General features: G+C 39.8%; 1 protein-coding gene across 1 annotated transcript in view; it reads left to right on the top strand.

Moving 5' to 3' along the window:
• The window catches only part of LOC103080966 (coiled-coil domain-containing protein 168), a 28,224-nt gene that overhangs the window by 11,698 nt on the left and 4,561 nt on the right, over positions 1-11,965 (top strand). The window contains 6 exon segments of the mRNA XM_082931225.1: positions 1-207; positions 787-1,967; positions 4,431-5,723; positions 5,817-7,867; positions 8,036-10,544; positions 10,665-11,917. Coding sequence (XP_082787351.1) covers positions 1-207; positions 787-1,967; positions 4,431-5,723; positions 5,817-7,867; positions 8,036-10,544; positions 10,665-11,917 — 8,494 coding nt within the window.

Genomic DNA, 11,965 nt, shown 5'->3' on the forward strand with positions numbered 1-11,965 from the left:
GGGAAAGAGATCCACCTTGCCGAACCAGACCCAGCACTGGACCGTTTAACACAGGAACAAGATATACAGCACCGAACGTGCTTTACACAAACTGCTTTGCAGACTGGCCTCCAGATGGGTCCTCGAGAAGCTAAGGAACTCCAGAAGATCAACAAACCAGAAGATGACATAACAGCCCCTACGGGTCTGGAGATTCCAGCTCCTGAGGCAGGGAACTCATCACTTGATAAACTTTTGAACACTACAACAGAGTGTGGCCTACCATCTGGTGGAAATCTTAAAAGGGAACTAGATTCTTATTTTGTGGGGAAAAATTCAGAGTTACCAGAAAATTTGCAAGTGACCTTCCCACAGTTTTCTGATTCGGTTGACCCCTTTGTTTCTAAATCTAAAAGGAAGAAAAACATATTAAAATTAGCAAGGAAGCAAAAAACAGTGAGTCATAGGTATAAAACTATGAGAGAACAAAAGCCATCAATTTTGCATATGCTTAATGGCAGGCAGAGCAAGGCACTGCAATGCAATTTAAAAACAAAGATGAAGAATCCACAGCAAAATAAAAATATAGCAGATGCATTTTTGGATATCATTCACTTCAATGTGCCTACTTTGCCCAACATCAAAATGAGTATTGGATTAAATGTGGAGACAGATATGCAAACAGTAACAAGACTTAGTCATATGCAGCTAGTGCAAGGGAAATCGCCAAATGGAAGAAAAATATGTTGCCCAGATTCTATCAATATGAGTAGTTTATCTAACAGTGTGAAAGATGGGGAGGAGAAGGCAGGGGAACAAGATTTACCAGCTCCAGAGACTAGCCAAGGCCTCATATTCAATATATATCAGAAGAAGGATCATGACCTTGTCAAATCAGATGAGGAACTGAAACAACCAGGAAGTATAAATATTCAGGTACAACCACAAACACATTCTGCACAGACTATTTTAAGCTCTGCTTCATGCCCTACATTGGATCAGTTTCAACTTAGAAAGCTAGAGAGCTATGCTAGGTTTTCACCTCCAATATCAGGAGAAGCAAAGATTGATGAACAAATATTTTCTGAAAGAAAATGTTGTGTTCCATCTGATGCAAACCATCAAAAGGAACAAGCTGATGGTATTGAAAAGAAAGAGACAGTGACTTTAGATTTCTGCCTGGCTTCTTTATCTATATCCAAAAGCAAGAGAAACTTCAAACAATATTCAGACATGAAAACCTTAATGAAGCCCAAATGTGGAATTTTAAAAGCAAAGAAACCATCAATTTCAAACATGCTCAATATCAAGGCTGGTGCTAGCCCAAATCATAGAAAAGAACTGGGATATAACTTAACAACCAAAATGAAAGAGGTGGGTCAAGGTGAAAAAATGGCAGACGACAGGTACTCCCTCACGTCTATTATACCTGCCATTAATAGGTATAGCAAGAGAGAAAGGAAAAAAAACATGTTAGGGGAAAAAAGACTCAGTTCTAAACAAGTAAAGCGAGAGATATCACCACATGAAGGTAATATTACTCCAGGTGACACCAAAGAAACCAATCTTCAAGATGAAGAGGAAGAAGAAGGTGAACAGGAGATGTTGTTAAAGATAATTCCACAGCACAGCCAGCATTTCATCTTCTGTTCAGGCCAGAGGAAGGAGCTTGACCTTCACAGATGGGGAGACAAAGGACTTGGGAAAATTCTGTTTGTTACAGAACAAGACGTCCCACGACAAACACAGCTTCCAGATCCAACCCAGGCAGAGGAGCCAAAGAGAAGCCAGCAGACACTAAATGGCACGGTGTGGTCAGCAAGTTCAACCCTTCCCTTTCTAAAGTCAAAGGAATCACTAATTGGTCGAGTTTTAATTGATACAATGAAATGTGATATCCCAAGTAATGGGAGATGTATGGGGGACCTGTATGATCATGGTAAAGAGGAAAAGGCAGAGTTTAAAGAAGATGTACAAGCAACTGTCCTGGGGTCTTTGGATGCCTCCACACCTGATCTATTTGAATCTAAGAGGCAGAGAAAGACGCTTACATGTAGAGCCTTAAAAAGTAAAATGAGTCCCAAATGTGTTATTATGAAGACAAGGAAGGCACCAATTTCACAGATATTTAATATCCCTGGGAATGGTTATCTAAAAGCCCTACATCCAAAAACCCTGAAATCACAGATTGTTGACTTTTTAATTCATATAAAATACTCTGGGGTACTGGAAGATCTTACTGCAGAGAGAAAGGAAGGAGTAGCCCAAGAATTACCAGCAGCAATTCCACAGGTTTTGGATTTATCCACACTTGCTTTACCTGTGTCGAAAAGAAACAACTCAAAACTTACACACAAGAGAAATAAAATGAGTCCCAAATGTGTAACTTTGAAGGCAAAGAAGACACCGATTTCAAAGACATTTAGCATCACAAAACGTGGTGCACCAAGCCATGGTAGGCAATTTGAATGCAACTACAAAACCATGAGGAAACAAGGTCAGTCTGTGGCAGCTGTCATCCTGAATGCCTTTTCCTCTCCTGTGGCAGTTTCACTGGACATGGAAGTGCATAACAGAAGCAAAGTAGAGACGGACATGCTGTGGAAGATGAGATTCAGTCATGAGCTGCAACACCAAGGGCAGTGGCCAGATGGAGAAAGAACCTCATGTCCCTATTCCAGGGCCAAGAAGGGCAGGGCCTCAAATGTCAGGAAGGAAGTCAAAGACCTCGGTGGAGAAGCAGCGCCATGGAATTCCCAGCACCTCTCTTTCCATGCTCCTAACATGAAGGAACCTCGCTTTGTGAAATCAGATCTAAAATGTAAGTATTCAGCAAGGGAAAAAATCCCAGAATCGCTTACCATAGCTCAGGAGCTGCAGCAACACACACTTTTCACACAAAGTGTATTGCATTCTGTGTCTTGCTCTATTTTGAATTCACTTCCATTTGAGAAGCTACCAAAAAGAACAAAAACACAGAGTCCAAAGATTTTATCTCCAATGACAGGGAAATCACTTAGTGAATCTTTAACTGTTAAAGCACCGACTGATATCCTATCTGAAAGAGGCCCTACAAAGGAACTTGCTGGTTCCATTCCAGAGGAAAAAATAGGGTTACCAAAGGATTTACGAGTGAGAACCCTGCAGTCTTTTGGTATCTACATGCCAGCGTCACCTAAAATTAAAGGGTTGAGAAATGCAGCACTAATCCCCAAGTCTAGAACTGGGAAAGCCCAGATGGCATCGATTTTAAAGACAACTAATATCACTAGGTCTGGTGCCCCCAGCCATGGAAAGGAACAGGTCTACACCTTGGATGACATGGCCAAAGACATATCTCAAAGTATGTCAAATATATTTATGAATACCTTCTTTTCACCTACACCTGCTTCACCTGCCATCAAAACACACAAAAAACTGAAAGCAAAGAAAGGCCCATTAAGAAAAAAAGTCAATATTATACAGTTAAAACAAGAGGAAGGGAAAAGAGTGTGTAAATGTACCTCTAATAAATGGAGCACCTCAAGCAGCACATCAGAATCAAGATGGCACAATGAAAAAGAAAAAATGGGCAAGGAAGTTTTATTCGAAGCAGGTCTACAGTTCCTGAATAGGACCGGAAGTAGAAAAGATCAAAATATGCTTATTACAGAGCAAGCAGCATGGCAACAAGCACTAGTTTTGGAAAATATGTTGGAGTCTATTTGTTCTCCTCTGATAATTCCATTTCAAACTGAAGAGCTGAAAAAGAATATCCTACCACAAACAGACATACTGCATAGGATAAGTGAAAAGAGTTCACGTCTAAAAAGAGGGAAAGCAATGTTTGATGGTCTTTTAATTGATGAGGCAGTGTATAGGACTACATCTGATCAGAGCTCCACAAAGAAGCTGGATGTTCCCAGTGCAGCTTCCCTACAACTTGAAGAAGAAGAGGAAGACATAAAAACTCAAAAAATAACAAAATACACAGTTGATCAAAATATCCCACCTCCCAAGTCAGGGATCTCAGTGCTTGGAGATCCATATAGTGAAAGCTCTAGAAGGAAAGTGGGTGGTCGTATTGCCAAGAAACATAAAGAGTTGCCAAGAGATTTACTAACAATATCCATGATGTCTGTTTTACCTGACTCTAAAAGGCAGAAAAAGGCATTACAATTTCCAGGAAGGAAAGATCTTATGGGTCCCAAATGTATAACAATGAAGGCAAAGAAGCCTCTTTTTTCACAGGTGCTTAATGTCACTGATGATGGTCATCTGTATTGTAGAAAGGAACAGGAAGGCCATTTAAAGTCTATGATAAAGGACATGCAACCAAATAGAAGTATAGGTGATGCGTTTTTATCTCCCACGCTTGTTTCAACTGATAACAAAATAGATATTGAAATTGATAGCACACCAAAAACAGGGATGGATCGACCAAGAGTGAAAATACACAACCATACCTATCCAGAACTAGAGAAATCACCAAGTGATGGGGAAGCATGGGAGGCCAATTTGACTGATACAAAAAGCAGATCCAGCAACACAGGTAAAATGAATGTGCCACATAAAAAGGAAGAGGGAAATATCCCAGAAATGTTAGCAGAATCAGTTCTGCACTATAGTCAACACTTCCATTTCAGTTCCCATCATATGAAAAATCTTGGCCCTTGCAAACCAAAATCTAAACTGAATAGTTCAGAAGGCAGGAGGACTTGGAATTTGTCTTGTGCCATGCAAAATATGAGGCAAGAAGAACACGTTAGAGAAACTATTTTAGAGGCTGTTTCTAGAAACGTGATGAATTTTATTCGAGTACAAACATTGAAGAAAAGTCTTCGTACTCAAGAGGGAATACAATATATGGTAGATCTAAAGACCCCATTTCCAAAAGCTAGAAAATCAGAGACTGGTTCCATACAATGTGACGGTCTCTGGGATGGAAATCCGAGGAGGATATGTGATCGTCCTATTTCTAAGAAAAAGACATGGAATCAAAGTGACTTAGTAATAACTGTCTTAAAGCCTTTAGATTTCTCCAGCCTCGATTCGTCTGAACCCAAAAGCCAGAGTTACACATTAGAGGTTGCAGACAAGAAAAATACAATGAGTCCCAAGCAGGTAATTCTGGAGGCAGAGAAACCATCAATTTTACAGGTGCTTAATAGCACAATGTGTCTTACAGGAATCCATAGGAAAAAACCCCACAAAGTTAAGTACAAGATAAGAGAGAGGCAATGGAATGAAAGTGTGAGAGAGACATTACTCCTCACCACTGAGGGAGCTAAGATTCCAACGCCCAAGTTAGTGATTGATCAACTCTCATTCGATACAGCAGCGAGGGACACTCTGTATAATGACAGAACACGTCACAAAAATCTGGGTGGTCTTATCACAGAGAAAAAGGCAGAGTTGGAGGAAAACTTAGCCACAGCTCTCTTGGGGCCTTTAGATTTGTTCACGCCTGTTTTATCTGACTCTGAAAGCCACTTAAACACAGTACAAGAGAAAATCATACTGAATCCCAGATGTTTAGCTTTGAAGAAGAAGGAGCCACTCATTTCACAGATACTTAAAGTCAATAGGCAGTTTGCCACAAAGCAGAGGACAAAACTTAGATCCAATTTAAAAACCAAAATGAAAGAGATTTGGCAAGGTAAAAATGTGGCTGTTATATTTACAAATGCCATTTACTTCACATTGGATACCTCTGACATTAAAAGGCAAAGCAGATTCAAAACAGAGATAGACAGAGTATCAAGGTTTAGTCCTGTACAACCAACACACATGGAGTTGCCAGTTGAAAGCTGAGTGATTTTACAATCAGTTAATGCCACAGGTCATGCTGCTTTAAGCATTAATAAGGAACAGGAACAGGAACAGGAGGTGGGCATAGAGAGAGAGAAAACTGTGTTAAATGCAGACCTAAAATCTACAGATGGTTCTACGTCTATTCCACCACACATAAAAATGGAGCAGTCACCTAGTACCTGGGGTAACTATGAAGAATCTTCTGAAAAGAGAAATGCCCTGAACAAAGCAAAAGTTAAAGAGGAAGAAGAGTATGAACAACAGGTTTTGTTTGGAACACCTCCACAAAATACCCAGCCATTTGAGTTTCTACAAACGAGACAGCAAGCACCATGTGTCTCAGGAACCATCCAGAATTCTGCTTATGCTTACAATCCTAAATATCCTAAAATCATAAAACATAAAGGTAATGCAAAAGTAGCAGGTGTGAAAAACACTACGCATACTGAACAGGTAAAATCAAAGGCAAAGAAACCACTTGTTTCCCTGATGTATAACACAACAGGGTATGGAACCCAGAGCAACGAAAAGGAAACAATGTGTAACATCAAGAAACAGAAGCCGGGGTTCCAGCAAGGTAACACTGAGGTAGAGTTCGTTCTGAAAACTATTTGTGACTCTGGGTCTATTCCACCTCAAATTCAAGCGCTCATGGAAGCAGAAAGGGAGAAAGGCAAGGCACAAAGGCTGATACACATTCCTCCAGAGCCAAAGCTGGAGAAAGCACTAAACAGAAGACAAATAGCATTTTCACAGTCCATTGCTAAGAGGGCTAAATCAAGAAATATTAAAACACTGAAACAATATATTGGAGAGCAAGAAGAAAAGTACCAAATTGCTTCACCAGACATTCTCCTACAATGTAAATACCGATTGATGATGAGCCAGCCACTGAAGAAAGAGCCTGACAATGTCAAATTCACAGTAGATTTGAAAAGAGAAGTATATCCTGATCGACATTCACAAAAGAGGGAAACAAACTGCACTGCGTTTGACATCTCAAGAATTAGATTACACACAAAACACAAATTCCTTATCACACCAGGAGTAAAGGAGGGATATGGAGACATGACCCAACATCCATTTCCAACTCCACAGTGGAGAGAAGTATCCAAGAAAATGGACATTTCCTTAAGTTCAAAAGGAAAGAATATGTTTCTTCCAGAGTTGGATGCTTCTCAACAGAAGATTTGCAAGGAGCAGAAAGTGCTGAAACAAGAAAGTATTTCAAGGACACACCTGGAGCATACTTTGTATCCCATTATGGAAACTCCTTATTTGGAAAATACAGTAAAGGTCTCTGAGGAAGGTACGTACATTGACAGAAAAAATATTTCACATCTATTGGGAAGAGAAGGATTAAGAGAAACTGATATCTTACAAGGTTCAAAAGGACAGACATTTCTTTGTACAAATGTAGAGGCCCAGCAATATATGTCTGCAGTGCAGAAAGGAGAAGTGAAACCAGATCACGCTCCTGAACGGATTCTGGATTCGTTATCTTGCCCCAGTGAGGAGGCTCTTCATGTAAAAGGGGCAAGAAATGCAACAGGGAAAGAAAATGTTAACATCCCTACCGTTTCAAATGTAAATCCATGGAGAAAAGAGAAACCAAAGTTAATGGATATTCTGTCAAAATCAAATGGACAGAAAATAAAGTTTTCCAAAAAACAGAGGGCAAAGCAACAAAATAGTTCTAACCAGAAAGAAGAAAATCTTCTGGAATCAGTTTCCTCTTGCATATTGCATCAACTCCATATTGGAAAGCGAAAGAAAGAAGTCTCAGCCAAAGGAATCAGTCCAACAGTTTTGAGCCCAGTGGTAGAGAAAGCATCAAACAAAGCAGATATTCCAGTGGATAAACCTCCATGCTCAGAAGTAATTAATTTGCATATTGGAGGAAGAAAAGAACATCAACAAGAAAATATATGCAAGTCTCTTGCAACATTTGTTTCTCATTCTTTGATGAATATACTTCAGATTAAATTGCTAAGGGTAACGAAAGCATTAAAGGAAGTCGATCGTCCAACGTACCACACTTCAAATACAGAAGGAATTGGCTTGCCTATTGCAGGAAGAGAAGAGCAACCAGAACGTATACAACATATTTGTCCAAATCTTGCTTCTGACTCTTCGAGAGATATATTTCAAAGTAAGATGCTGTGTGAAAAGAAGACATTGGAAGAAGTAGTTAGCACAGTGGATTACATTCCAAGTGCAGAAGGAATTGGTTCGTTTATTACAGGAAAGAGAGACCAGCAAGAGAAATGTACTTATGAGGCTCTTCGAAAGTCTGCATCTCACCTCCAAGCAGGTCTACGTCAAACTGATACCCCAGTGCAAGAAGTAAAACTAGATGGCACAAATAGGATGAACTGTGAATATTCACCTCCACAGGCTAAGGAAGCATTAAAAGGAATGGGTGTTATTGTTGGATATATTCAAAAAAGTGAAGAAAGACAAAACTTACCCAGTATAGAACAAAGCCAGCAGCACTTGCTGACTCCCTCTGAGAATCTTCTGGAGCGTACGTCTTACCCTCAAAATGATCCCTGGCTGCTGCCACATTTAACACCTCTGACAAAGGAAGCATTATCAGAAATAGGTAGTGTGTCAAGCAGGACAAAAGGATTAGACTTGATTTCTAAAGATCAACTAAATACCGGATGTGAATATGGCCTGGAATGGACTGTACCCTCGATTCCTCCAAGGCAAACAACAAAACAAAATACAAGGCCGCGTTTAGAATCATTCACTAAAACTGTAAAATATCAGAATGTCTCATTGCCGAAAGGAGAGAAATCACTGGATGGGGCGCAGGTTATTGATTCAATATCAAATGTTAGCTCCCCCAAGCTAAGAGTTAAAAAGAATGTGCAATTACATAAAGCGTATCAAAAAAAGGTGCAAAAAGAGGTATGTTTACCTGGATTATTTTCACATTCTCTTTCTATCCATATGCCTCTTTTGCCTGAAAATAAAAGACAGAAGAATGACTTAAAGCAAGGAGTTAAGAAAGGCATAATACACCCCCGAAGAACTTTGGAGAAATTGGTATTTTCAAATATATTTAATACCACTGACGGTGGTAGCCCAGGCAATAGAACAGAACTGCAGTGGAGCATAAAAGAGAAAATGGTAAATATAAAACATAGAAAGGTCAAACCCGATTTGATTTTGACAAATATATATGACTTCATCCCTTCTTTACCTTACCTCAAATTGAATAAAAAGACAATTGATGAGATTATCTCAAATAATGTAAAAAGAATAAAACAACCTGTATCACAGAAAAAGGAGAAGGAAAGAAGAAAAGTCAGTATGAAAGGAGTAATGGATCCCAACGTTATCTTGAAAGCAAAGAAATCATCACTGTCACGTATACTCAATGAAAAGGAATTGCCAGGGCTGTTGAACATTATAAAACAAGAGAGCAATGTGCAGATAGGTAAAGGTAAATCAGGTGTGAAACTGACAAACCTGTTTACTTCCTTACCATCTCTATCACATCCTAATTTGAATTCAAGAACAAAAGGAGGAAGAGATAAGTCAGGAACACCATGGAACTGCCTTCCACCACTAAACCTCCAGGCATCATCAAATATCAGGAAAGCATCATTTGCAGAGTCAATTAATAGAGACAGTTTAAGCAACATGATAGAATCAAAACAACGTTTGCCCCAGAAAAAGAAGGAAGATGAAGACAATATAGTATACATGAAAGATATAAGGGGCTGCAAATGTGCCCCTTTTAAAAGAAAGAAAAAACTTTTTATACATACACTGCATGGAAACGAACCACAGTGGAATAAAGAACAAGAGAAAATGATGCAGGAAGATAAGAGTGATCTAGTTGTGGTTCAGAATAAGCCCTGTGTTTCCATTCTGTCTTCACCTCACCTGGAATGGGGTCCTGCAGTGAAAGAAGAGGCATACATGTGAGGAGTGTCAGGGTGCTGCCTTCCACCATTGACCCTCCAGGGGTTGTCAGATGCAGTGATAATATGTGGGGAGCCAACTGATGATATTTTAAGCAGCATAGAAAGATCAAAATGTATGTCACAGGAGAATGAAGATAAAGTGGAAATGGCTTTGGAAGAGATAAGGAATCCCAAAAGAATAGCCTTGGAGGCGAACCAGTCTCCAATTGCACAGGAATTACAGTTGAACATCAAAAAAAAAGAGGAAAAGATGCAGGAAGATAAAGATGAACGAGTTGGGATTCAGAGAAAATCTTGTGTTTCCATGTCTTCTGCACCTTACTGTGAAGTGGACACAAGAAGGAAAGGAGAAGCAATCATGCTAAGAAAAACAAGATCCTCTTTTCTACAACCAAAACTCCAGGATTCATCAGATACAGGAAACATAGCACATAAAAAGTCTGTTTATGGTGATAACTCAAACAATGTAAAAAAAGCCAAAGAACATATAATGCAGGAAGAAGAGGGAAGAGTAAAAATGGCAAAAGTCATGCCTTTGGAGAAAAAGAAATCACCAAGTTCACAGGAAATCCAGTTGGACATCAAAGAACAAAAGAAAAAGATACAGAGAATTCAGGGTGAACCAAGTGTGATTGTGACATGTACTTCCATACCTGCTACTTCTTTTAAATTGGATACAAGAATAAAAGAGGAAGACTACAGAGCTGAAGTAACAAGGTACTCTCTTCCAGAACCATCACACCAGAAATCATCAGATGTAGTGAAAAAAGAAAATAAAGAGTTCATCAAGGGTGATATCACAAGTGATGTACAAGCAGCAAACAAATATATGCCCCAAAAAGGAGAGGAAAGAGGAAAAATAGTAAATATGAAATATATAATGTACTCCAAAGAGACAACTTCCAAGGCAAAGGTATTACCACTTTCACATGTACCCAATTCCCCTGGCAGGTGTAGCCCCCAAATTAGAGAAGTACAGACAAACAGAAGAGAAGACTTGGGACATGTACAGGAAAGAAGAAGTGAACTAGATGAGGTTCTGACAGAACCTTGTCTACCTCAATTTACATTAAGCAAAGTTACAGAAGGCAAGAAAGAGAAGCAAAGAGTAATAAAACCCAGTATTCCATTCTCATGGCATAGGGAATCATCAAATGCAGAGAAATTAAAATACACACTGTCACCTGTGAATGATATCTCAAGTGATTTGAAAAGAACAAAATACATGACACAGAAAGAAGAGGGTAAAGCAAATATTTTTGTGAGAAACCTAATGCATCCCAAGTGCTTAGCTTTGAAGGCAAAGAAATCACCCCTTTTCCATATACTCAGAGCAAAGAAACTTCAAGTGAACATCAAAGAGCAAGTGAAAAGGGGGCAAGAAGGTAGAAGGGACACAGTCGTGCTTCTGAGCAAAATTTGTCCTTTTGGCACTTCTTCAGTTCATCTTAAATTTGACACAACAACAGAAGAAGAAGGTGGTCCAGGAATCATAAGGAATTATATGCCACCCCCTGAGCTCCAAGATTCATTGCGTTCAGTGCAGATAGCACCTCCAAAGTCAGCTGATAGCCACAGAAAGAAAGGAAAACAACATCCACCACCGAAAGAAAAGGACAGAGTACAAACAGCAGCCATGAGCGGCTCAGTGCGCGCCAGTGGCACAGATTTCAAGGCAAAGACATCATCCCCTCCTCATGTGTTCAGTGTTGCTGAGCACGGTGCTCTGAGTAGGAGAAAGGAACCATGGCTGAGCATTGAGGAGAGAGTAGAACAGGGGCAGGGAAGAACAGAAGGCCTTGATGTGGCTCCAACAAAAACTCCTGCCTCGCCTTCTCCATATCACCATAGACTGGATGCAGGAACCAAAGGAGACGAAGACTTGCCTGCAGTTGCAGGATTCTCTCCTTCACCATTTCAGCTCCCTGGGTCATCAGGTGCAGGGAAAATCAGATATGCAGATTCCAGTCAAGGTATTAGCTCATGTAAAACTAATGGACATATGCCATATAGAGAGACAGAGGTCAGAGTAAAAACAAAAGACAAGAAAGATAGAATATACCCCAAAATAATAACTTTGGAAGCCCATACATCCCCACTTACACATCTACTCAGTAGAAACAGACTACCTTTGAATGTCAAAGGGCAAGGGAAGGAAGTGCAGGACAGCAAAGGTGAGCCAGAAATGGTTCTGAGGGAAACTCGTGCCTCCTTACTTTCTCCATCTTACCTGAAATGGGACACTAGCAGGA

The sequence above is a fragment of the Lipotes vexillifer genome, unplaced genomic scaffold (assembly GCF_000442215.2).
Source record: "Lipotes vexillifer unplaced genomic scaffold, Lipotes_vexillifer_v1.1 scaffold655, whole genome shotgun sequence".
Lineage (NCBI taxonomy): Eukaryota > Metazoa > Chordata > Mammalia > Artiodactyla > Lipotidae > Lipotes > Lipotes vexillifer.